Below are 27,667 nucleotides of genomic sequence, written 5' to 3'. Positions count from 1 at the left end.
GAACCGAGTCACATTTCCATAGTAAATTAGATCGTGCGTTTCTTCAACACGAGATGTTCCTGCCCAGGGAAACTTTATTCAAAATCATCTTGGTAAAACAGTATAAAAATCTCTGAGCTCTCTGCTCAAACTGCAGATCGAGCTGAAGGTGCTGAGAATCATTCAGTGCGTTCACCAGTGATCTGAACCAACACCAAGATGCTGAGACTCTTCTTAACTGTGTCTGTCCTCTTCTGGAACCAACTCGCTGCACAGGATGAGGCTGAAGAGGTGAACCAGTTCTGCAAGCATCTTCACTGCCTTGAGCCCCTGACGATCATTAAGGGCGAGGTAATTACTGCGGATGAAACAAAAACAGAAAATGCTGGAAAATCTCAGCAGGTCTGACAGCATCTGTGGAGAGAGAATAGAGCAAATGTTTCGAGTCTGGGTGACCAGCTCTGATGAAACTTCACCAGAAGGGCGACACGGTAGCACAGTGGTTAGCACTGCTGCTTCACAGCGCCAGGGACCTGGGTTTGATTCACGGCTTGGGTCACTGTCTGTGTGGAGTTTGCACATTCTCCTCGTGTCTGCGTGGGTTTCCTCCGGGTGCTCCGGTTTCCTCCCACAGTCCAAAGATGTGCGGGTTAGGTTGATTGGCCATGCTAAAAATTGCCCCTTAGAGTCCTGAGATGCGTAGGTTAGAGGGATTCGTGGGTAAATATGTAGGGATATGGGGGTAGGGCCTGGGTGGGATTGTGGTCGGTGCAGACTCGATGGGCCAAATGGCCTCTTTCTGCACTATAGGGTTTCTATGATTCTAAGGTAATGGTGGAAGGGTGTTTTTCCTGAATGGAGTTTTGTAACTAGTGGTGTTCCACAGGGATCAGTGCTGGTACCTCTGCTGTTTGTAATATATATAAATGACTTGGAAGAAACCGTAGCTGGTTTGATGAGCAAGTTTGCGGATGATACTAAGATTGGCGGAGTTGCGGATAGTGATAAAGATTGTCAGAATATAGATGGGCTGGAAAATGGCAGATGGAATTTAATCCGAAGAAATGTGTTGTGATGCATTTTGGTCGATCCAATTCAGGTGGGAGCTCTGAATTAAATTGCAGAACCATGAGGACTATAAACACACAGAGAGATCTGGGCATGCAGGTCCACAGATCCTTAAAAGTGGCAGCACAGGTGGAACAGGTGGTGTCGAAAGCAAATGGCATGTTTGCCTTCATCAGATGGGGCGTCGAGTACAAATGTTGACAAATTATATTTCCATAGAACCATAGAAAATTACAGCTCAGAAACAGGCCTTTTGGCCCTTCTCATCTGTGCCGAACCATTTTATGCCTAGTCCCACTGACCTGCACTTGGACCATATCCCTCCACACCCCTCTCATCCATGAACCCGTCCAAGTTTTTCTTAAATGTTAAAAGTGACCCCGCATTTACCACTTTATCCGGCTGCTCATTCCACACTCCCACCACTCTCTGCGTGAAGAAGCCCCTCCTAATATTCCCTTTAAACTTTTCTCCTTTCACCCTTAACCCATGCCCTCTGGTTTTTTTCTCTCCTAGCCTCAGCGGAAAAAGCCTGCTTGCATTCACTCTATCTATACCCATCAAAATCTTACACACCTCTATCAAATCTCCCCTCATTCTTCTACTCTCCAGGGAATAAAGTCCCAACCTATTCAATCTCTCTCTGTAACTCAGCTTCTCAAGTCCCGGCAACATCCTTGTGAACCTTCTCTGCACTCCTTCAATCTTATTTACATCCTTCCTGTAACTAGGTGACCAAAACTGTACACAGTACTCTAAATTTGGCCTCACCAATGCCTTATATAACCTTACCATAACACTCCAACTTTTATACTCGATACTCCGATTTATAAAGGCCAATGTACCAAAGGCACTCTTTACGACCCTATCCACCTGTGACGTCACTTTTAGGGAATTCTGTACCTGTATTCCCAGATCCCTCTGTTCAACTGCATTCTTCAGAGTCCTGCCATTTACCCTGTACGTTCTACTTTGGTTTGTCCTTCCAAAGTGCAATATCTCACACTTGTCTGCATTAAATTCCATTTGCCATTTTTCAGCCCATTTTTCTAGTTGGTCCAAATCCCTCTGCAAGCTTTGAAAACCTTCCTCACTGTCCACTACACCTCCAATCTTTGTATCATCAGCAAATTTGCTGATCCAATTTATCACATTGTCATCTATATCAATGATCTGGATGATAAACAACAATGGACCCAATACTGATCCCTGCGGCACACCACTAGTCACAGGCCTCCACTCAGAGAAGCAATCCTCCACAACCACTCTCTGGCTTCTTCCATTGATGTGGAGATGCCGGCGTTGGACTGGGATGAACACGGTAAGAAGTCTCACAACACCAGGTTAAAGTCCAACAGGTTTATTTGGTAGCAAATACCATAAGCTTTCGGAGCAATGCTCCTTCGTCAGATGCAGTGGAAATGTGCTCTCAAACAGTGCAAACAGACAATATCAAGTTGCAGAATACTGATCAGAATGCGAATCCTACAGCCAACCACGTCTTAAAGGTACAGACAATGTGGGTGGAGGGAACATTAAACACAGGTTAAAGAAATGTGTATTGTCTCCAGACAGAACAGCTAGTGAGGTTCTACAAGCCCAGGAGGCAAGCTGTGGGGGTTACTGATAATGTGACATAAGTCCAACATCCCGGTTTAGGCCGTCCTCATGTGTGCGGAACTTGGCTATCAGTTTCTGCTCAGTGACTCTGCGCTGTTGTGTGTCGTGAAGGCCGCCTTGGAGAACGCTTACCTGAAGATCCAAGGCTGAATGCCCGTGACTGCTGAAGTGCTCCCCCACAGGAAGAGAACAGTCTTGCCTGGTGATTGTCGAGCGGTGTTCATTCATCCGTTGTCGTAGTGTCTGCATGGTTTCCCCAATGTACCATGCCTCGGGACATCCTTTCCTGCAGCGTATCAGGTAGACAATGTTGGCCGAGTTGCAAGAGTAGGTACCGTGTACCTGGTAGATGGTGTTCTCACGTGAGATGATGGCATCCGTGTCGATGATCCGGCACGTCTTGCAGAGGTTGCTGTGGCAGGGTTGTGTGGTGTCGTGGTCACTGTTCTCCTGAAGGCTGGGTAGTTTGCTGCGGACAATGGTCTGTTTGAGGTTGTGCAGTTGTTTGAAGGCAAGAAGTGGGGGTGTGGGGATGGCCTTGGCGAGATGTTCGTCTTCATCAATGACATGTTGAAGGCTCCGGAGGAGATGCCATAGCTTCTCCGCTCCGGGGAAGCACTGGACGATGAAGGGTACTCTGTCCACCGTGTCCCGTGTTTGTCTTCTGAGGAGGTCGGTGCAGTTTTTCGCTGTGGCGCGTCGGAACTGTTGATCGATGAGTCGAGTGCCATATCCTGTTCTTATGAGGGCATCTTTCAGCGTCTGGAGGTGTCTGTTGCGATCCTATGCTGTACTGTTCTTTGTATTTTCCATGTGATTTGAATTATTTCCTGTCTGTTTTTTGGGGATCCATAGCCTGCGGTGCACTGACATCTCACACCCAACCCTGAAACATGAGGCTGCACTGAAATTGGCCCCTGACTCATTAACATTTTATCCAGGATCTGCCATCACCTGATTGCTCTCCACTGCCTGCTAGTGAAGTAAGAAGAATATCAGGGCTTCCGACTCCAGCACTGGCTCAGAGAGAGGGGTCGATGTGGGGACAGAGAGGAGTTAGTGGGACAATGTGAAGGACTGTACAATTGGGAACCATTCCTACTCCTGCTGTATTCACTGAATCTAACCCAGTTTCTGAAAGGCAGTTTATAACAGAGTTAAGGTCACCATGTTAGATCTGTAAGAAGCCAAGTCTCGCCTTCGGCAGCACCCCCCACACCATGGATAGCTGTAAAGTCAGATCAATACAGCCGACTGACACAGTGCGGGTGTGAGAATTACACTCCATCCTTGTTGGGGAAATATATTAACATGAATAATGGATTGGTTAATCGACAGGAAAAGGTATGGAGCTTGATAAACAATGGCAAATATTTTTTTAAAAATCCAAAATTCTCAGTGAAATGACATTCTGTTGAGAAACACAAAATTCCAGGGAAAACTAACCTCGAATCACAGAATCCCTACTGTGGTGAAGGCAGCCATTTGGTCCATCGAGTCTGCACCAACCACAATCTCACCCAGGCCTTCGCCCTCTAACCCCATGTATTTACCCTGCTAGTCCCCCTGACACCAAGGAGCAATTTAGCATGGCCAATCAACCTAACCCACACATTTTTGGAGTGTGGGAGGAAACCAGAGCACCCAAAGGAATCCTACACAGACATGGGGAGAACATGCAAACTCCACACAGTGGCCCAAGCCGGGAATCGAACCCGGGTCCCTGGCACTGTGAGGCAGCAGTGCTAACCACTGTGCCTCTGTGCTGCCCTATCCACGAATTTCCCTATAAGCTAGGGATAGCATTCAATGAAATGAGTTGTGGGAATTGTTGTGTGTCTGAGATTTTGGGAGATTTAATTAACCAGCAAAGAATGACAAAAAAATGATTCAAAATGAAAAAAATAGAACGAGAGTAAACTAGCCAGAAATATGAAAAAGGATTCTCAATGCAAAATGAAAAGGGTAAAATAGCAAAAGTTACTGTTAGCTCCTTAGAATCTGAGACAAGTATAACATTATAATGGAAAAAAGGAAATTGGACAGATATTAAAGTTCTGTTTTTCTAATTGTATTCCATAGAAATGAAAGAATCCCTACAGTGCATAAGGAGGCTATTCAGCCCATTGAAGAAAGGGAATGTAATCGTGTTCAGGGATAGTATAGTCCAGTGGAGAGATACTATATTCTGCAGTCATGACTGGGTGTTTGAAAGGTTCTGTTGTCTGCCCTGTGCAGGTTGAAGGATATCTCATCACAACTGGATCGGAAGTTACAGTGGGAGGGGGAAGATCTGATGGATCCACACAGGAACCAATCGGACGGATAGATTTAAGGATGAGAGAATTTGAGGAGCGCCGGTTTCAACGATAAATAGAGTCGGAATAATCAGGATATTTCCAAGTCATGAGGCTGTAACTGGGGCTGAGCCGCAAGGATCAGTACTGAGGCCTCAGCTTTTTACAATCTTTATTAATGTTGCAGATGAAGGGATTGAATACAATATATCCAAGTTCGCTGATATCGCAAAGCTAATTGCGAATGCAAACTGTGGGGTGGACGCAAAGGCCGGAATTTTACCGGCAAGCACACCCCAATTCCAGGAACAGGCAAGGCTTGGAGAATTGCATTCTCCGGTGGCCTCGGGTGGGATCGTACGAACCTCGGGTGGACATGCCAGTAAAATTCCACCCAAAATTGCTGCCCAGTAATATAGGCAGGTTAGGGAAATGTGTCACAAGTTTCCAGATGGAGTACGATGTGGAAAAGTGTGAGGTTATTCACTTTGATAGAAACATAACATAGAAACATAGAAAATCTACAGTGCAGAAAGAGGCCATTCAGCCCATCAAGTTTGCACCGACAGCAATCCCACCCCAGGCCCTATCCCCACAACCCCACACTTTAAACCAGGTAATCCGTGTAACCTACACATCCCGAGACACTAAGGGGTAATTTAGCATGGCCAATCAACTACCTGCATATCTTTGGACTGTGGGAGGAAACCCAGGCAGACACGGGGAGAACGTGCAAACTCCACACAGACAGTGACCCAAACCGGGAATCGCATTCTCTCCCAGAAATTCCAAAAATAGCAAGGAAAGAAAATCAACTTTTTATTAATTGCTGATTCCCCCCCCCCCCCATTTTGGTGTTTCAAAACATTTGAGAACCCTAACTTTTCACAGATTGGCAATCGAGTCAGATTGCCATTTCACTCCTGCTTCCCTACCTGACAATGTTTTCAATCCTGTCTCACTCAACTTTCCGACTCAGGCCAGTTGGGAACTCTGCAGGGCTGCCCTCTCCCTGAACCTTCGAGTGTTGCTGAATCAAATCCTCGCCCTCTGCCTTACAGCGCCTACTGCTGTCAAATCTGGTCGGCTGAAAGTCCCAGCCACTTTCAAACCAGGGACAAGGTAACATTGTCAGGTAAGTTGTATTTGTATTTGTGTTGGGATGTCAGTCAGTCGGGATGGTTGGGTGGGTGGGTATGTGTGTGTGGGGTGGACAGTCGCTGGAGTGGGCAGGATGGTTGGCAAGGTGAGGGAATTGTAGAATACTGGAGTCTTGCTCCAATTGTACAGGCTTTGCTGAGACCACACTTGGGAGAACTGTGCACAGTTCTGGTCTGGTCACGGGGAGACTTTCTGCCCACATTCGCCGTCAGGGAGAACAGTGATGTCACAAGGTTCATGCCCCTAAGGGGCGAGAACCTTATTTGAATGTTTATGAATATCGTTGAATATAATTACTCAGCCCCCCCCCACCTCATTGAATATTCAAATCTTGCTGATGTCACGTTAGGCGGGGTCTAAAACAGCTCATTGCAGATGTTAATCAGTCGAGGGTATTCCTTCCTCTGGGGGCGCAAAGGTTAGCACAGCCCCTGGGGAGGAGGGCGACATGCCCGGGCAGTGCCCTGGCACGACCACCTGGCATTGCCCCTCAGCACAGGTTGGCACAGCTAGATTGACACGACCAAGAGGCAGTGGTGGAGAATTGCAGGAACTGGGGGGGGGGGACAGTGAGGGAGAATTTGCAGACATGGGGGGCAGTGAGGGGGTATTTGCAGACACGGGGGGGGGGCAGTGAGGGGGTATTTGCAGATGTGAGGGGCAGGAGGAGGTATTCGCAAACACTGTGGGGGCAGTGAGGGGATATTTGCAGACACAGAGGGGCAGTGAGGGGGTACCTGCAGACACGGGGGGGGGGCAGTGAGGGGGTATTTGCAGTCACTGGGGGGGCAGTGAGGGGGTATCTGCAGACACGGGGGCAGTGAGGGGGTATCTGCAGACACAGGGGGGCAGTGAGGGGGTATCTGCAGACACGGGGGCAGTGAGGGGGTATTTGCAGACACAGGGGGGCAGTGAGGGGGTATCTGCAGACACAGGGGGGCAGTGAGGGGGTATTTACAGACACAGGGGGCAGTGAGGGGGTATTTGCAGACACAGGGGGGCAGTCAGGGGGTATTTGCAGACACGGGGGCAGTGAGGGGGTATTTGCAGACACAAGGGGGCAGTGAGGGGGTATTTGCAGACATAGAGGGGCAGTGAGGGGGTATTTGCAGACACAGGGGGGCAGTGAGGGGGTATTTGCAGACACGGGGGGAGGTAGTGAGTGGGTATTTGGGGGGAGGGTGGTGAGGAAGGGGGATTATTTCCAATGGGATGGTTGCACCCCCCCAGTGATTGTGCAGGGGAGGGTGAGAGAGGAGAGGCCCCGAGGACTGTGTGGGGGAATGGGTGAGGCCCCACAATGATTGTATGGGAGGTTTGGGGGAAATCGCCAGTATGGGCGAGGGATGTTGATCTTCTGCCCTTCCCGAGGCACCCTTTAAAATGGCACGCCAATCTCTGTAGAATTGACCTTGCCCGCTCTGTCAGCCTCCGCCCTGCTGGAACGATGGCTCAAACACCACTCACTCATTTCTGTTTACTCAGGATCAAGATCAGGAGGGAAATCTGAGCTATGCAGCCAGAGTCTGGCAACTTTGGGCCAGATTCTCCCACCTCACCCACAGATGGGATTTTCCAGTCCCACTGCAGTGAGAGGAGATTGGCCTGAGCGCCAAGTTCTCCATTCCCGCTGGCAGCGGTGGCAGGATGTGAACAGCATTTGAAACAATATGGGAGAATTCCACCCTCTATCTAAAGAAGAATGCACATGCCTTGGAGCTGATTCAGTGATGATTCACTGGATTGACTCCAGGGATCAGAGGGTTGTCCTATAATGAGGGGAAAGATAAATTTGTTCCATACTATCTGGAATTGAGGAGACTGAGAGTGACCTCATTGAAACGTACAAGATTCGGAAGGTGCTTGACAGGGTGAGAAGGTTGCTTCTCCTGGATGAGTCACCTAAAGTTAAAAGTTTGTTTATTAGACACAAGTAGGCTTACATTAACACTGCAATGAAGTTACTGTGAAAACCCCCTGGTCGCCACACTCCGGCGCCTGTTTGGGTAGACTGAGAGAAAATTTAGCATGACCAATTCACCTAGCCAGCACATCTTTGGACTGTGGGAGGAAACCGGAGCACCCGGTGGAAACCCTCACAGACACGGGGAGAACGTGTAGACTGTGACCCAAGTCGGGAATTGAACCCAGTCCCTGGCGCTATGAGGCAACAGTGCTAACTGCTGTGCCACTCCATCTAGAACAGGGCAGCACAGATTCAGGAGAAGGGGTTAATCATTTAGGGTTGAGCTCATGAGAAATGTCTTCACTCAGTGTCGTGAACCTTTGCAATTCTCCACTCCACAGGGTGATAGCTGTTTAATCGTTGAGCATATTCAAGGCTAAGACACTAGAATTTTGGATTCTCAGTGTAGCACAGATTAGAAATAAACTACCGAAAGGTACTGGAAAAGAGTCTGCAGCCAGCAGTCTTTGGGAGTTCTTGAAACTTCTCCAACCCAACAACACGATGCAACTGGTGGGGATTGCGTTGGAAGTAAGAGTTGAGGTTAAAGGTGAGACATGATCTTGTTGATTGGTGGAGCAGCCTCGAGGGGTTGTAAGGCCGACTCCAGCTCTTATTTCTTATAGAATAATGACATTTTTACTGTTTTCACCCTGGATTATTGCCTGGAAACAAGGGACCAATTTCTAACTCATCGAAAGGTATCGGTTTAAATAATGAGGTAAAACACCCTGCAGGAGATTTATGGGAGACCAAATACTTTCCTTTGCACATCCTAACTGTATGTGAGCCAATCATTTTAGCATGAATCATTTACCTTGGCCAATAACATTCTATTCCCTGGCAGCATGAAAATACATAGGTCCGTAGAGTCCCAAAATCCTAGCCCGCTGTCTCCTAGCAAACCCAATACGTAGGTCTATAGAGTTCAAAAGTTATTGTCCACTGTCTACTTAGTAATGCCTTACGGAAAAATTGTATTGCTCTATTCACTCTACTGTCTGGGAAGCTGATCAGAGAATTCTTTTTGCTTTACTCAGTAGCTGTATTGTTTTCAAGGAATGTGGTTCTTCTCGCTCAGCTATATCCCATCATGTTCCAGAGTGTCATTCGTCAAGGTGTATGCTTGTAATGCAGAATAATTTGTTTTCGAAAAATACATGTTTAAATTCTCTAACAGTGGTTATATATGTTTCTATGCAAACTGTACCACTGTAGCCCCAGGTACTTTGTACTTTTTCTGTACTATATTCACACTAAATTGGTCTGTCTTCATTTATTCATTTTTTTGGTCCCAGGTTATCATAAACCCTTCCAAAACTCCCAAAGGGAAACACAATAGCTAGACATGATTCGTGTAGATGGCTTTCAACAACATTCTCCATTTTGGTTTCAATTCAAAATCCAAGGGGAGGGAGCGAGGCCCACCATGCTGGACAACACTAAAGTTAAAAGAGTGCACGAGAGGGGAAGGAAAATGAATCTGGAAGTGACTGATGTTGAGAATTCCATCAAAAACTCCAAACCCGTTTACAAACTCAGTCCATCCAGGACATGAATACTGCTACCAAGGACAGCCCCCCCAACACGGATGTATTTTGGTGCGAGTTCAGTTGTGTCATGTGGTCATAGATTTTATTTCCTACTTTTAGAAATACGATATAATGGAATTTGCCGATCTCCAATGGGTTGAAACTGTGGTTGATGGAATGAATAATGATGCTTTCCAAGTCGGCCTGGAGAAACTTTTCAATTATTCACATTTTGGTAATGATGCAGGTATGTCAGATTGTTCCTTCAAAGTAACAACAGAATATAAACAACCATTCGCTCTTTAACCTGTCACGTTTGAAACTTTCTGTACAGACTGACACACTGACCAAAGAATTCCGCTATCGTCAATCCCAGAGCGTTCCTCGTTCACACGTTACCATAAGATAGAAACATAAACATAGAAAATAGGGGGAGGCCATTCAGCCCTTCTCGCCTGCTCTGACATTCATTATGATCATGGCTGATCATCCAACTCAATCACCTGATCCCGCCTCCCCCCATCACCCCCCATATCCTTTGATCCCCTTTGCCCTAAGAATTAAATCTAACTCCTTCCTGAAAACATACAGAGCGTGAATTTATAACCTCACTCATCCCAAAACAGTAAAACCTCCTCCGAAGTCAATGGACCTATCCATGTTCTGCTCCTCGCCCGCTCCGATTCCTATGGGTAGTTAAATTCCAGCCACAATGTTTTGGCCTCAACGGCTTCCTGTGGTACAAAAGTCCACAGGCTTACCAATCTCTGGGTGAAGAAATATCTCCGCATCTGGGTCCTTAAAGGTTTACCCTGTATTCTTAGACTACAGTTCTGGACACCCCCACCATCAGGTACACCTTCCTGTATCTACCCTATCTCGTCCTGTTTTTATAGGTTTCTATATGATCCCCCTCCCCTCATTCTTCTAAATTCCAGTGAATATAATCCTTATCGACTCAATCAGTCCTCATATGTCAGTCCCACCACCCCAGGGATCAGCCTGGTAAACCTTCTTTCACTCCCTCTGAAGCAAAGAACAAAGAACAAAAAACAATACAACACAGGAACAGGCCCTTCGACCCTCCAAGCCCGTGCTGCTCCCTGGTCCAAACTAAGATCCCCGGCTCGGGTCACTGTCTGTGTGGAGTTTGCACATTCTCCTCGTGTCTGCGTGGGTTTCCTCCGGGTGCTCCGGTTTCCTCCCACAGTCCAAAGATGTGCGGGTTAGGTTGATTGGCCAGGTTAAAAATTGCCCCTTAGAATCCTAAAATGCGTAGGTTAGAGGGATTAGCGGGTAAATATGTGGGGGTAGGGTCTGGGTGGGATTGTGGTCGGTGCAGACTCGATGGGCCGAATGGCCTCCTTCTGCACTGTAGGGTTTCTATGATTTCTATGAAACCATTCTTTTGTATCCCTCCATTCCCACTCCGTTCATATGGCTATCTAGATAAGTCTTAAACGTTCCCAATGTGTCTGCCTCCGCCACCTTGCCTGGCAGCGCATTCCAGGCCCCCACCACCCTCTGTGTAAAATATGTCCTTCTGATATCGGTGTTAAACTTCCCCCCCTTCACCTTGAACCTATGACCCCTCGTGAACGTCACCACCGACCGGGGGAAAAGCTTCCCACCGTTCACCCTATCTATGCCTTTCATAATTTTATACACCTCTATTAAGTCTCCCCTCATCCTCCGTCTTTCCAGGGAGAACAACCCCAGTTTACCCAATCTCTCCTCGTAACTAAGCCCCTCCATACCAGGCAACATCCTGGTAAACCTCCTCTGTACTCTCTCCAAAGCCTCCACGTCCTTCTGGTAGTGTGGCCACCAGAACTGGACGCAGTATTCCAAATACGGCCGAACCAACGTTCTATACATCTGCAACATCAGACCCCAACTTTTATACTCTATGCCCCGTCCTATAAAGGCAAGCATGCCATATGCCTTCTTCACCACCTTCTCCACCTGTGATGTCACCTTCAAGGATCTGTGGACTTGCACACCCAGGTCCCTCTGCGTATCTACACCCTTTATGGTTCTGCCATTTATCGTATAGCTCCCCCCTACATTATTTCTACCAAAATGCATCACTTCGCATTCATCAGGATTGAACTCCATCTGCCATTTCTTTGCCCAAATTTCCAGCCTATCTATATCCTTCTGTAGCTTCTGACAATGCTCCTCACTATCTGCAAGTCCTGCCAATTTTGTGTCATCCGCAAACTTACTGATCACCCCAGTTACACCTTCTTCCAGATCGTTTACATAAATCACAAACAGCAGAGGTCCCAATACTTGGGACTCTGCGGGCATCCGGGTTTGGGACGCATTTTGTCGCCCGGATCCGATTACTGTACTCTGCCACAGAGTGTCTGATTAAGGTTAACGGGTCCCTGATGGCGCCCCTTCGCTTTGGGAGAGGAGTACGGCAGGGCTGCCCCTTGTCCGGCCAACTGTATTCAATATGCGTGGAGCCATTCCTGCGCCTCTTGCGGAGGAGGTTGTCAGGTTTGGCCCTGCGCGGACCGGACGTAGGGGTGGTCCTGTCTGCCTACGCCGACGACGTGCTCCTCATGTTCACGGATCCGGCTGACCTGCAGAGGATGCGAGAATGCCAGGCGTCCTCTGCCAGGATCAACTGGGCCAAGTGCTCTGGACTCCTTGTCAGTCCTTGGGAGATGGACCCCCTTCCGGAGGAGCTCAGGCCTTTTACCTGGAGCAGGACCAACCTCCTCTACTTGGAGGCCCATCTCTGCCCAGCTGAAGAGTCCTGGCCGGCGAACTGGCGGAAGCTGGAGGCCAAAGTCTCCACCCGCCTGAATCGCTGGACAGGACTGCTCCGAGTGCTGTCCTACGGGGTGCGGGTTCGCGTCATAAACCAGCTGGTCGCCTCCATGCCGTGGTACCGGCTGGTCCCTTTGACCCCTCCCCCTGGCTTTGTCGCCGATATCCAGAGAACCGTCCTGCGGTTCTTCTGGGACAATCGACTGCACTGGGTCCCTGCTGCGGTTCTGCATCTCCCGCTTGAGGAGGGCGGACAAGGTCTGGTGTGCCTTCGCACTCAGATAGCGACCTTCCGCTTCCAGGCCCTGCGGAGGTACCTTTACATTGAGCCCCCTCCACAATGGTGTGCCATGGTGACGTATTTCTTCCGCCAGTGGCACGGCCTCAATTATGACGTGCAGCTCCTGCATATCAATCTGGGGCGTGTTTCGACCGCCCTGCAGGAGTTGCCCGTCTTTTACCAGGACCTCCTCACTGTCTGGAACACGGTCGCCTCGCGACGCAGCTCCCCCCCGTCAGGAGTAGCGGCTCTCGTGCGAGAGCTGCTGCTCAGGAATCCACTCCTCCAGCTGTATGACTTCAGGTGGCTGGCGGAGAGGCGGGCCATGGACACCGGGGTGACCAGAATCGGGGACGTGCTCGATGGCGGAGGGGCGGGCTGGATGAGTCCCCGCGTGCTGGCTGAGCGTGCGGGGACGACCGTCCGGCGCGCGGCCAAAGCCATCCTAGACCTTAGGACGGTCGTGCTCGGCAAGAATATCCTTCCTCAGATACTGAGACCAAAACTGCGCAAAATATTCCAGGTGTTGTCTCACCAAAGCCCTGTGTAACTGCAGCAAGACATCCCTGCTCCTGTACTCGAATCCTCTCACAATGAAGACCAACGTACCATTTACCTTCTCTGGAGCTGCATTCTTACCTTCAGCAATTGGGGTATGGGGACACCCAGGTCTCTCCTAATTTACAGCTGTTCAGATAGTAATCTGTCTTCCTGTTTTTGCTACCTCTTATTAATCTGCAAAATACTGCACCTGCCATGTAATTGCTCACTCACTCAGCTTTTCCAGTGTACACAATGATTTGGATATGACTGTGGGGGGTAGATGGTCAGTAAGTTCACAGATGACAGGAAAATTAATGTGGCAAATGGTGAGGAGGAAAGCTTAGGTTACAGGACGATATAGATGGGCTGGTCAGCTGGGCAGAACAGTGGCAAATGGAATTTAACCCTGAAAAGAGTGAGGTGATGCATTTTGGGATGATGAAGAGGGAAGGGAATATACAGTAGGACACTAGGAAGCACAGAGGACCAGAGTGATCTTTAAGATCATAGATCATTGAAGACAACAGGACAGGTAGATAAGATGGTGAAGACGGTATCTGGGGTAGTTGTCTTCATTAGCTGAGCACTGAATAAAAAGGATGGCGGTATGGTGGCACAGAGGTCAGCACTGCTGCCTCACAGCGCCAGGGAACCAGGTTCGATTCCCAGTTTGGGTCACTGTCTGTATGGAGTTTGCATGTTCTCCCTGTGTCTGCGTGGGTTTCCTTCAGGTATTCCAGTTTCCTCCAACAGTCCAACGACGTGCTGGTTCCGTGCATTTGCCATGCTAAATTCTCCCTCAGAATGCCCGAACAGGTGCCGGAGTGCGGCGTCTAGGGGATTTTCTCACTAACTTCATAGCCTACTTGTGACTAATAAATAAACTTTGTAATAAATAAATATGATGGAGCTGTATAAAACACTGGTTACACCACAGCTGTAGTACTGTGTACAATTCCGTTTCCCACACTATAGGAAGGATGTGATTATACTGGAGAGAGTACAGAGGAGATTCATCAGGATGCTGCCTGGGCTGGAGTGTTTCAGTGACTAAAATTGGCTTCTTGACAGAAGCCAGAGAGTGGTTGTAGAGAGTTGTTTTTCAAACTGGAGGCCTGTGACCAGCGGTGTGCCTCAGGAATCAGTTTTGGGTCCACTGTTATTTGTCATTTATATCAATGATTTGAATGAGAATATAGGGAGCATGGTTAGTAAATTTGCAGATGACACCAAGATTGGGGCCATAGTGGACAGTGAAGAAAGTTATCTCCGATTGCAACAGGATCTTGATCAATTGGGCCAGTGGGCTGACGAATGGCAGATGGAGATTAATTTAGATAAATGCGAGGTGATGCATTTTGGGAGATTGAACCAGGGCAGGACTTACTCAGTTAATGATAGGGCGTTGGGGAGAGTTACAGAACAAAGAGATCGAGGGGCACATGTTCATAGGTCCTTGAAAGTGGAGTCACAGGTGGACAGAGTGGTGAAGAAGGTATTCAGCATGCTTGGCTTCATTGGTCAGAACATTGAATACAGGAGTTGGGACTTCTTGTTGAAGTTGTACAAGACATTGGTAAGGCCATACTTGGAATACTGTGTACAGTTTTGGTCACCCTATTATAGAAAGGATATTATTAAACTAGAAAGAGTGCAGAAAAGATTTACTAGGATGTTACCGGGACTTGATGGTTTGAGTTATAAGGAGGCACTGGATAGACTGGGACTTTTTTCTCTGGAGCGTAGAAGGCTGAGGGGTGATCTTAGAGGTCTATAAAATAATGAGGGGCACAGATCAGCTAGATAGTCAATATTTTTTCTCAAAGGTAGGGGAGTCTAAAACTAGAGGGCATAGGTTTAAGGTGAGAGGAGAGAGATTCAAAAGTGTCCAGAGGGGCAATTTTTTCACACAGAGGGTGGTGAGTGTCTGGAACAAACTGCCAGAGGTAGTAGTAGAGGCGGGTATAATTTTGTCTTTTAAAAAGCGTTTAGACAGTTACATGGGTAAGATGGGTACAGAGGAATATAGGCCAAAAACGGGCAATTTGGATTAACTGAGGGGTTTAAAAAAAAAGGGTGGCCTGGACAAGTTGGGTCGAAGGGCCTGTTTCCATGCTGTACACCTCTATGACTCTATGACCAAGAGAGGCTGGATAGGCTGGGATTGTTTTCCTTGGAGCAGAGAAGGTTGAGGGGGGACCTGATTGAGGAGTATAAGATTATGAGGGGCTTAGATAGGGTAGATAGGAAGGAACATTTCCCCTTAATAGAGAGGTCAATAACCAGGGTGCATAGATTTAAGATGAAGGGTAGGGGTTTTATAGATGTGAGGAAAAGCTTTTCACCCAGAGGATCGTAGAGGTGGGAACCCTCACAACATTTAAGAAGCATTTAAGTGAGCAATTGAAATGCCATTGCTTACAAAGCCATGGGCCAAGTGCTGGAAAATGTGATTAAAATAGATAGGAGTTTGGTGGCCGGTGCAGATATGATGGGCTGAAGGGCCTCTTTTTTGTGATATAAAACTCGATATAAAACTCTATGACTCTAAGGTCAGTGTCCAATGTGGGTGGATGGGATTTTGGTGATCGGAAGGGTTGGAGCTTTGTTTTGTCGGGGGGGTGGGGGGGAGGGGAGGGGTGAGTGGGCTCTGGGGTTGGAGGTCATGGGGGTTGGAGGGTCAGAGGTTAGGGGGTGGGGGCACCTCACCTTTGAAGTTCAGCTCTCTTGTCCATGTTTGAACCAAGGCTGAAATGAAGTCAAGAGCTGAGTGACCCTGGCGAAACCCAAACTGAGCGTCCGTGAGCAGGTTATTGCTGAGTAAGTGCCGCTTGATAGCACTGTTGATGACCCCTCCAATCACTTTACTGATGATCGAGAGTAGACTGATGGGGCAGTAATTGGCCGGGGTGGATTTGTCCTGTTTCTTGTGTACAGGACATACCAATTTTCCACATTGTCAGGTAGATGCCTGTGCTGTAACTGTACTAAAAGAGCTTGGCTAAGGGCACGGCAAGTTCTGGAGCACAAGCCTCCAGTACTACAGAGCAAAACAATTGTGCTGGGACAGTATTTAAATATGATGCTGGGTCCTTCAAACCCATCAGCTGACGATGGGCGGACGGACAAATCAGCCGTTGGCCCACCAGGAGATTTGGAGGGGAACTCGCCCGTGCATAATTAATGAGATTCCAAGCACTGAATCTGGTACGAGAATCTGCCATTGAGGGCCCGGCGCTGCCAGAATCGCTCACCATCACACTTACTCTCAAAATGGGAGAATTCTGCCCTCGATGTACGTTTGGTTTATTGGAAGATACGAGACAGGATGGCACAACACACAGGACAACTTTCTGAACCCAGCTAGCACTACTCACAGGGACAGCACAGCTCCCGTTCTACACACACTAATGGCTGCTGGTCACATGCTCTACATCCTGGCTACTTGCTCATTTGCATATTCCCTTACCGTCATATCACATTTTCCACATCTCAGTAAAGTCCACCTGTGCCCTCACCTGTATCTTCTGTCTCACCAGAAGCAATCTCACAGATATCACCTGGTTAAATGCTGTAACAGTGTGTTTCTCTGTCCACAGGTACAGCTGTTCCTGCCTCTGCACCTTGGGGAGTTATTGGAACATTGAAAAATGGTGAAATACAATCGAGATGTATTGTATTTCTTATGTTTGTTCCTGAACTCGAAATTATACCTGAACCATTGGATGAAACAGTTGGAATTGGAGGAGTCCCTAGTAATTGGTTCTATGTCAGGTGAGTTTAGTTACTGATAGATTGTGATTAATGTTTCTTTACATCAACTCTTGTGTCAACATCAGTCAACCTGGGATGGAATTCTCCCATTTTGGGACTTAGTGCCCTGGCCGGGGTCTGGCTAGAAAACACGCCACATTTTCTGGCCCCCAACGCATTAATTATTCACCAGGGTGTTTTACACCATATTCAGTATCGGGTCAGGCCTCGATACCCTGTAGTCTGTTATCGTATCCTGATGCCATATTGAAAAGGTGTCCAACATCACTGACCCGTTATTGAAGAAAGAATGCAGACCGCCTGAGAAGGAAGGTAGATCTCCTGGAGTCCCCTGAGATTGTGCGGTGGACATTTGTGAGACCACACCTGGAGTATTGTGTGCAGTTTTGGTGTCCTTATCTGAGGAAGGATATCCTTGCTATAGAGGGAGTGCAGCGAAGGTTTACCAGGCTGATTCCTGGGATGGCAGATCTGTCATATGAGGAGAGACTAAATCGGTTGGGATTATATTCAATGGAGTTTAGAAGAGTGGGGGGGATCTCATAGAAACTTATAAAATTCTAACAGGGTTAGACAGGGTAGATTCAGAAAGAATGTTCCCAATGGTGATGGAGTCCAGAACTAGGGGTCACAGTTTGAGGATAAGGGGTAAATCTTTTAGAACTGAGATGAGGAGAAATTTCTTCACCCAGAGGGTGGTGAATGTGTGGAATTTACCACCACGGAAAGCAGTTGAGGCCAAATCGCTGTGTGATTTCAAGAAGAAATTTGATATTGCTCTTATATATCGGCTTGATCAGGGAGAGTCAACAAGGCTTCGTCAGAGGGAGGTCATGCCTAACTAATTTGATTGACTTTTTTGAGGAGGTGACCAGTGTGTAGATGAGGGTAGTGCAGTTATATAGAAATATAGAAACATGGAAACTAGAAGCAGGAGTAGGCCATTCAGCCCTTTGAGCCTGCTCTGCCATTCATTTTGATCATGGCTGATCATCAAATTCAATATCCCTTGATCCCTTTAGCCCCAAGAGCTATACTGAATTTCTTCCTGAAATAACACAACATTTTGGCCTCAACTACTTTCTATGGTAGTGATGTAGTTTATATGAATTTCAGCAAATCATTTGACAAGGTCCCACATGGGAGACTTGTAAAGAAGGTAACTGCACATGGGACGCAGGGTAATTTATAGAATCATAGAGGTTTACAGCATGGAAACAGGCCCTTTGGCCCAACTTGTCCATGTCGCCCTTTTTTTTAAACCCCTAAGCTAATCCCAATTGCCCACATTTGGCCCATATCCCTCTATACCCATCGTACTATCTAAATGCTTTTTAAAAGATAAAATTGTACCCGCCTCTACTACTTCCTCTGGCAGCTTGTTCCAGACACTCATCACCCTGTGTGAAAAAATTGCCCCTCTGGACACTTTTGTATCTCTCCCTTAAACCTATGCCCTCTAGTTTTAGACTCCCCTACCTTTGGAAAAAGATATTGACTATCTACCTTGTCTATGCCCCTCATTATTTTATGGACCTCTATATGGTCACCCCTCAGCCTCCTACGCTCCGGAGAGAAAAGTCCCAGTCTATTCAGCCTCTCCTTATAACTCAATCCATCAAGTCCCGGCAGCATCCTAGTAAATATTTTCTGCACTCTTTCTAGTTTAATAATATCCTTTCTATCATAGGGTGACCACAATTGCACACAGTGTTCCAAGTGTGGCCTTACCAATGTCTTGTACAACTTCAACAAGACGTCCCAACTCCTGTATTCAATGTTCTGACCAATAAAACCAATTTGATAAAGTGGATTCAAAATTGGCTCAGTTGTTGGAGACAGAGGGTCATGACAGAAGGCTGCTTTAGTGACTGGAAGCCAGGGTCCAGTGGCGTACCACAGAGATCTGTGCTGGGTCCCCTTTAATTAATAATTTATATAAATGACATAGATGACTATGTGGTGGGTAGGATTAGTAAGTTTGCGGATGACACAAAGATGACCAGGTGGTTAACAGTGAGGCTGAGTGTCTTGGGCTACAAGAAGATATAGATGTGATGGTCAAATGGACAGATAAGTGGCAGATGGAATTTAACCATGCAAAGTGTGAAGTGATACACTTTGGAAGGAGTAATTTAAGAAGGAAGTATTCAATGAACATCAGAATGCTAGGAAATTCTGTGGAACAAAGGGACCTTGGTGTGTTTGTCCACAGATCTCTGTTAGTAGGGTCATGAAAAATGTATATGGAACACCTGCCTTTATCAATCAAGACGTAGATTTCAAAAGCAGGGAAGTCATGTTGGAGTTGCATAGAACTTTGGTGAGGCCACAGCTAGAGTGCTGTGTGCAGTTCTGGTCGCCACATTATAGGAAGGATGTGATCGCACTGGAAGGGGTGCAGAGGAGATTCACCAGGATGCTGCCTGGGATGGAACATTTAAAGTTATGAACAGAGGTTGGATAGGCTTGGGTAGTTTTCGTTGGAGCAGAGAAGACTGAGGGGCGACCTGATTGAGGTGTTCAAGACAGCGTGAATAGGGAGCAGCTGTTCCCCTTAGTTGAAAGGTCAGTCACAAGGGGACATAAGTTCAAGGTGAGGGGCAGGAGGTTCAGGGGGGATGCGAGGAAAAACTTTTACCCAGAGGGTGGTGAAAGTCTGGAATGCGCTGCCTGAGAGGGTGGTAGAGGCGGGTTACCTCACATCCTTTTAAAAGTATCTAGATGAGCACTTGTCACATCATAACATTCAAGGGCTATGAACCAAGTGCTGGCAGATGGATTAGGTGAGAGTTCAGATGTTTCTCGCATGTCAGTGCGGACTTGATGGGCTGAAGGGCCACTTCTGTACTGCATGATTCTCTGATTCTTGGAGTAACGGGAACAATGGCTATGGAGGCAGTGGGGGATCAGATATTGAATTTGATGATCAGCCATGATCATAATGAATGGCGGAGCAACCTCAAAGGGCCGAATGGCCTACTCCTGCTTCTAGTTTCTATGTTTCCTAAGAACCAAGATGGAGCTCCAGGAACATTCTGAGGCTGGATGCTGGAGCCCCCTCCAGGATACCTAATCTGGAAGGTCCAAATGCACATGTTCCCCCACCCCACTGTTGTGGTGGCCCAGGGTTGTAGACGGCCTCCAGCCTGAACTCCGTAACAGTCACAGGCATCCCGACATTGGGACAATACATTATTCATAATGTTTTTCACACTGGTGTGTTTTCCTGCCAGACCCGTGGGGAATCTACCATTGGTGGGGGAGCGGGGCGGTTGAACCTTCATCTACAACCCATTAATGGATGCCAATGAGGCTCATGCCAGCCTCTGGTGGGTTTTTGTGATCTGCCATGGGGGGCACTAATGGAAGATCCTGCTGTAAATTCACGTCGACATGAAACTGATTCCTGGGCCTCTGGTATATCCTCCCCCCCTCCCCCCCAAAGCCTACCATCGAACACGCCAGCAGGGTCTCGGGAGAATTCTGCCACGAGAGTCAGACAGTGATTAACAGACTCATCCTGTCACATGGGGATATTGGTCAATATTAATGGTGTCATGGAGCGGTTCTTGTCTCACAATCTGCAGCTCCTGCTTCTGAGGTGACAGTCAGACCTCCACATTCACATTCCCAGGTTCATATGGAGTCGGTTCCCTCTATAAACTGGGGAGAAGCCGGTGATCCCTTCAGGACACCTATTTGTCTCACTCACTGTCCCAAATTTACTTTTGAAAATCGGACCTTGTGGAAGGAAGGATGTGGCTGAGGGACTTTTCTCCAAAAGGCAGGACTAAAGTGAGTAGAGTAGAGGATCATTGAACTCAGTGAGTCATTACTGCACAGAAAGAGGCAGTTTGCCCCAGTGAGACCAGCCCTGCTGGAGAGCAATCCAATCCATCCCATAACCTTCATTCATCCCTGCAGCCCAGCAAGCTTATTTTCTCAAATGCCCATCTAATTTCCTTCTGAAATCATTGATGATCTCTGCTTCCCTGCATTAATTCATTGATAAATTGGTTTTAATTTCCCAAAACTCCTGAGATTTGGGGAAGGTCTCAGTACATTGGAAAAAAGTAAATCTCAGTCCATTCTCCAAAAAGGGAGGGTGATTGAAAACAGGGAACGACAAGTCAGTTTACTGAACATCTGTTGTGGGGAAATTGTTAGAAGCTGTTATTAAAGAAGTTATAGCAGGGCAGTTAGATAAATCCAAGGTAATCAAGCAAAGGTAACATTGTTTTGTCCAATAGAAATTGTGTTTGACATGTAATTGGAGTTCTTTGAGGAGGTAACATGTGCTGTGGATAAAGGGGAACCAGTGGATGTACTGCACTTAGATTTTTTAGAATCTTAGAAACCCTACAGCACAGAGAAAGGCCATTCGGCCCATCGAGTCTGCACCGACCACAATCCCACCCAGACCCTACCCCCATATCCCTACATATTTACCCACTAATCCCTCTAACCTACGCATCCCAGGACACTAAGGGCAATTTTAGCATGGCCAATCAACCTAACCCACACATCTTTGGACTGTGGGAGGAAACCGGAGCACCCGGAGGAAACCCACGCAGACACGAAGAGAATGTGCAAACTCCACACAGACAGTGACCCAAGCCGGGAATCGAACCCAGGTCCCTGGAGCTGTGAAGCAGCAGTGCTAACCACTGTGCTACCGTGCCGCCCTTTCCAGGAAGCATTTGGTGAAATGCTGCATCAAACGTTATTGTGTAAAATAAAAGCTCATGGAATAGGAGGTGGAACATATTGAAATTAATGGAAATGTATCTGGCTAACAGGGAGCAGAGCAGGGGCATCAATGGCTCTGCTTCAAGATATAACGAGTGCTGTGCTACAGGACTCAGTGCTGGGACCACAACTGTTTACAATTTATATCAATGACTTGGATGAGGGGATTTAAGGGATGGTTATCGATTGAAGGAATAAAGATAGGTAGGAAAGTAAGTTGTGAGAAGGACGTAAGGAGGCTGCAAAAAGATTATGGGCAGGATTTTCTGGCCATTTGCGCTGACGGGATCTCACGAGCACTGGCAAGCCACTCTCCACTGCTGTAGAACACACTGTGGAGAGGGAGGAAAATCCCACCCATAGATCGGATAGGAGATGAGCAAAGATCTGGAAAACACTGTATGATGTGGGAAAATGTAGAATTGTCCATTTTGGCAGAAAGATTGAAAAAAGGAAGTGGAATATTTAAATGGTGAGAGATTACGGAGCTCAGAGATGCAGAAGGATCTGGGTATCCTAGTGCATGAATCATAAAAGATGAGTATTCCGGTATGGCAAGTATTTAAGAAAGCTCAGGGAATGGTATCATTTATTGCAATGGGAATTGAAGACAAAAGTAGGGACATTATGCTTCAAATATATTAGTCAGAGCACATCCGAAGTACTGTGTACAGCTTTGGTCACCTTATTTACAGAAGGGTGTAAATGTGGAGGAAGCAGTTCAGAGGACGTTTACTGGGTTGGTATCTGGAATGGGCGAATTATACAGCGAGGAAAGTTTGGACAGACTTGTATCCATCCACTGGAATTCAGAAGCGTAAGAGGCAACTTGATTGAAACATATAAAATCCTGTGAGGTATTGACAGGCTGGATGTGGAAAGAATATTTCTTCTTATGGGAGAATCTCAGGATCACTGTTTAAAAATAAGGGGTCACCCATTTAAAACAGGAAATAGGCAAAAACTTTGAGTCAAAGAACAAGACAAAGAAAATTACAGCACAGGAACAGGCCTTTCGGCGCTCCAAGACAGCACCAACCATGCTGCCCATCTGAACTAAAACCCCCTACGCTTTCGGGGACCATATCCCTCTATTCCCATCCTATTCATCTATTTGTCAAGATGTCCCTTAAAAGTCACTATCGTATCGGCTTCCACTACCTCCCCCAGCAGCGAGTTCCAGGCACTCACCACCCTCTGTGTAAAGAACTTGCCTCGTTCATCTCCTTTAAACTTTGCCCCTCGCATCTTAAACCTATGCCCTCCTAGTAATTGGCTCTTGCACCCTGGGAAAAACTTCTGACTATCCACTCTGTCCATGCCCCTCAATCTTGTAGACTTTTATCAGGTCACCCCTCAACCTCCGTCATTCCAGTGAGACCAAACCAAGTTTCTCCAACCTCTCCTCATAGCTAATGCCCTCCATACCAGGCAACATCCTGGTAAATCTATTCTGTACCCTCCCCAAAGCCTCCACATCCTTCTGGTAGTGTTGCGACCAGAATTGAACACGATATTCCAAATGCGGCCTCACTAAGGTTCTATAAAGCTGCAACACGACTTGCCAATTTTTAAACTTAGTACCCCGGCCGATGAAGGCAAGCATGTCATATGCCTTCTTGACTACCTTCTTCACCTGCACTGCCACTTTTAGTGACCTGTTTACCTGTGCACCCAGATCCCTCTGCCTTTCAATACTCTTAAGGGTTCTGCCATTTACTGTATATTTCCTATCTTTATTGGACCTTCCAAAATGCGAAGGATCGTGCATCTTAGGGATCCTTCCCTGAATAGAAGGTGGAAGCAGAGTCTTTGAATGTTTTTAACTCAGAGCTGGATAGATTGTTGGTAAGCAAGGGTGGGTTTAGGTTATCCAGTGGAGACAGCATGTAGATTTACTGCATGATCAGCCATTGGTATTAAATGCTGGAAAAGGCTCAAAGGCCTGAATGGCCTACTCCTGCCCCTTGTTCATATGTTCAGCACCCTCATAAGCAAGTTCCAGATCATTACCAAGTGCTACATATCAAGATTCTTCCTCATTTATCCCCTGAATCTCTTATCCAAAGTCTTCAATCTGTCTCCCCCAGATTTTGTTCCATCAACCAATGGGAACAGCTTTTCTTTGTCTATCTTATCCAACCCTTGTACAGCTCTATCCAATCACTCCTCAACCTCCTTTACTCCCACGTTTCTCCAAGTAAACCTTGCAGTTAAAATTCCTCATCCCTGGAACAATTCTAGTCAATCCCCTCTGCAACGCCTCAAGCAGCCTCACATCCCTCCTAAAATGTGGGGACCATCGCTGGACGGAATACTCTAGTTGTGGCCTATCCAGAGATTTAGCAAGGTTCCGTATAACTTAATAAGAACATAAGAACTAGGAGCATGAATAGGCCATCTGGCCCCTCGAGCCTGCTCCGCCATTCAACAAAATCATGGTTGATCTTTTCGTGGACTCAGCTCCACTTACCTACCCACTCAGCATCGTCGTTAATTCCTTCACTGTTCAGAAATGTATCTATCCTTGCCTTAAAAACATTCAAGGTAGTAGCCTCAACTGCTTCACTGCTTTTGTGCTCAGTACCTTCATTTATGAAATGTAAGTTCCCAAATACTGAGCTATACATTTTATAGTCTGTGCTGTCACCCTCGAAGATCCATTCACCCAGAGGTGCCTCGCTTCCTGCGCACTCTTTAGATTTGTGCCATTAACTCAGTATTGACTCTCTCCATCCTTTCTGTAAGATGCATCAGCTCCCATTTCTGTGCATTAAACACCATCCGCCGCTTGTCTGCCCATTCGGCTCGCTTCTCTATGATGTTACTGCAGCTGGGGACGAACTGAATGCTGGAGGCTGCTCAATGGGCTGAATGACGAACTCCTGTTCCCACCGTCCTGACAACCTACTTGCTTTCCAAACAGGTTTTGTCAGGAGAAAGAAAATTAATATTTGATCCTCTTCACTCTGTTGCAGGACTTTTGAACAGAAAGTTGAGATAGAACAATATCCAGAACTTGTGACTGAATTCATGAAGGACTTGGAACAAGACAATAAGAAATTTGATGACAATTTGTTTGTCGTTGCTACTTATAGCACAAAAGGGCTAATGGAAATAGGTTTTAAAGTGTTAAAATAATTTTTCTGGAAGGTTCTGCTACCTTTGCAGACATTGAACAGTGAGATGTGCTTAACTCGATTCTAAAACTGTCTAACTTTCCGCTAAGTACACATTGGGTTTAAGCTGGAATATTGAGCGTAGTTTTGATCTCCTTACCTGAGACAGGATATACTGACCTTGGAGGGAATGCAATGAATGTTCATCAGACAGATTATGTCAATGTGTCAGAGTTGGGATTTTGTACAATTCCACCAATGTCCCATCTCCAAATCTCTGTGAGCCTGTTTAGAAATATTGCCCTCGACTGGAGGTTAGTAATTTCTGACTCCCACACACACTGCAGCATTTAGACTTTATTGCAAATTATTCAGCTCCATTATCATCAACAGTGAACATTTCTTCCTCATTTACAGACACTGTTCCCATTGTTTGTTTAGTTCAGTCATTCAAAACAATGGTTCTTTCCTGGACAGAGGAGTCTCAGCTGCTGTTTCTTAATTTGATATTGTTTATAATGAGGTTTCTCTTCAATTCCAAATTATTTTCCAATCTCTCAAATTCATTGCTGTGGAGGAGGAATGCTGATAATGGGGGGAAATTCTCCCATCCCTTCCGCCAAGGGAATTGTAGAAGGCGAGAGGACGATCCACGCAAAGGTCCGGCGAGATTCTCCGGTTTTGGGGCGAGCGCGGCCGGAGAATCCCACCCAACATCTCCACACTGCGCACACACACACACACAGGGTTAAACTCAATCATACAGGGTGCTGGGTCCTCCATTGGGGAACGGGGATTAATCACTGCAGTAAGTTGCTTTTTTTGTAATCTTGATGGAAATAAATCACTGAGATTGAGATGGACCTCGTGACAGATACAGTTCCAGAATGTTCCATCTTCACATACATATAGTGAATAAGACATTGTCATCTCGTCTTTATTTGTCTTTTGTTGTTCAAACTGCTGGGAATGTATTCTCACTGTGAAATAAAGAGGGTGATGCATCGCAACCTTTGGTCTCATGTTAGATTCTTACTCTGAAAATAAATCTGTGTCACTGGTCACATCACTAGTTTCATATTGATCAACTCACCACATTTCAATGAATTGATTCTGTTAAAACATTGTGATGTAAAAGTAAAGAATGAAGAGACAGGGAGTAATTTATTGGGGGATGTATCCCTTGGAGAGTGAGCTCCATATTTGTCGGGTGACAGCTCCCATCCCCGAGCAGCCTCACACTTCAATCTGTCAAACTCCACTCTGAACAGTAAAGGCAGGACAATATAATTGATTGGGATTGCTGTCAGGATCATGAGGAGGTTGTGGAAACTGGACTTGTATTCTCTCACGATGCGAAGAATGAGAGGTGATCACTTTGAAACTTACAGTATTCTTACTGGGTGTGACAGGGTGGATGTGGATGGGATCTTTCCCCTGGCTGCTGAGTCCAGAACCAGGGGACACAATCTCAGAATAAAGGGTGGCCACTGAGATGAGGAGGAACTACTTCACTCAGAGGGTGGTGAATCTTTTGGATTTTCTTGAAGATAACATTGACTGGGAGACTGTGAGGCACACAGCCACAATTCAGTAAGCTTTAAGGTACTGATGAATAAAGATAAGTGTAGTCCTCAGGTGAACCTGCTAAATTGGGGGAAGGCTACTTACAACAACATTAGGCAAGAACTGAAGATTGTAGGTTGGGGGCCGATGTTTGAGGGCAAATCAACATCTGGCATGTGGGAGGTGTTCAAGTGTAAGTTGACAGGAATTCAGGACCAGCACATTCCTGTAAGGATGAAGGATAAGTATGGGAAGTTTCAGGAACTTGGATAACAAGAGATACTGTGAGCCTAGTCAAAAAGAAAAAGGAAGCATTTGTCAAGGCTGGGAGGCTGGAAACCATGAAGCAAGTGTGGAATACAAGGAAAGTAGAAGGAAACTTAAGCATGGAGTAAGGGGGGCGAAAAGGGGCCATGAAAAGTCATTGACCAGCAGGATTAAGGAAAGTTCCAAGGCTTTTTATACATATATTAAGAGCAAGAGGGTAGCCAGGGAGAGGGTTGGCCCACACAAAGATAGGGGAGGGAATCTATGCATGGAGCCAGAGGAAATTGGTGAGGTATTAAATGAGTATTTTGTGTCAGTATTCACCAAAGAGAAGGACTTGGTGAATGATGAGTCTGGGGAAGGGTGTGTCGATAGTTTTGTTCATGTAGAGATTAAAAAGGAGGAGGTATTGGGCAACTTGAGAAACATTAAGGGAGACAAGTCCCCAGGACCTGGTGGGATATATCCCAGAATACTGAGAGAGGCAAAGGAGGAAATTGCTGGGGCCTTGAGAGAAATCTTTGTATCTTCACTGGCTACAGGGGAGCTCCCAGAGAATTGGAGAATAGACAATGTCATTCCTTTGTTTAAGAAAGGTAGCAAGAATAATCCAGGTAATTACAGGCCGGTGAGCCTTACGTCAGTGGCAGGGCAATCATTGGAGAGGACTCTTCGAGACAGGTTTACTCCCACTTGGAAATAATTGGATGTATTAGCGAGTGGCAACATGGTTTTGTGAAGAGGAGGTCGTGTCTCACTAATTTGATTGAGTTTTTCGAGGAAGTGATAAAGATGATTGATGAGGGTAGGGCAGTGGATGTTGTCCACATGGACTTCAGTAAGGCCTTTGACAAGGTCCCTCATGGCAGACTGGTGCAGAAGGTGAAGTCGCACAGGATCAGAGCTGAGTTGACAAGATGGATACAGAACTGGCTCGGTCATAGAATCACTGAAACAAC

General features: G+C 46.6%; 1 protein-coding gene across 1 annotated transcript; it reads left to right on the top strand.

Moving 5' to 3' along the window:
• The first annotated feature begins 116 nt into the window (after window positions 1-116).
• On the top strand, window positions 117-25,885 carry LOC144494063 (heme-binding protein 2-like). Its single transcript, XM_078213638.1, has 4 exons — window positions 117-330; window positions 9,744-9,870; window positions 16,830-17,004; window positions 24,735-25,885. Exons 1-4 carry the CDS (start codon window positions 199-201, stop codon window positions 24,895-24,897), a joined length of 597 nt encoding a protein of 198 aa, XP_078069764.1. The 5' UTR covers window positions 117-198; the 3' UTR covers window positions 24,898-25,885.
• Window positions 25,886-27,667: the final 1,782 nt, after the last annotated feature.

Source organism: Mustelus asterias, chromosome 5 (genome assembly GCF_964213995.1).
Source record: "Mustelus asterias chromosome 5, sMusAst1.hap1.1, whole genome shotgun sequence".
Lineage (NCBI taxonomy): Eukaryota > Metazoa > Chordata > Chondrichthyes > Carcharhiniformes > Triakidae > Mustelus > Mustelus asterias.
Note: the sequence above shows the minus strand (reverse complement) of the source record. Positions and strands in the feature narration are given on the sequence as shown.

What these genes read in the sequence shown, in the direction of transcription:
- LOC144494063 (XM_078213638.1), top strand. Translation starts at nt 199, where the DNA reads ATGCTGAGACTCTTCTTAACTGTGTCTGTCCTCTTCTGGAACCAACTC. An exon ending in ACATTTTGGTAATGATGCAG is followed by an intron (nt 9,871 to 16,829) that starts GTATGTCAGATT and finishes CTCTGTCCACAG; the next exon opens with GTACAGCTGTTCCTGCCTCT. An exon ending in AGTAATTGGTTCTATGTCAG is followed by an intron (nt 17,005 to 24,734) that starts GTGAGTTTAGTT and finishes ACTCTGTTGCAG; the next exon opens with GACTTTTGAACAGAAAGTTG.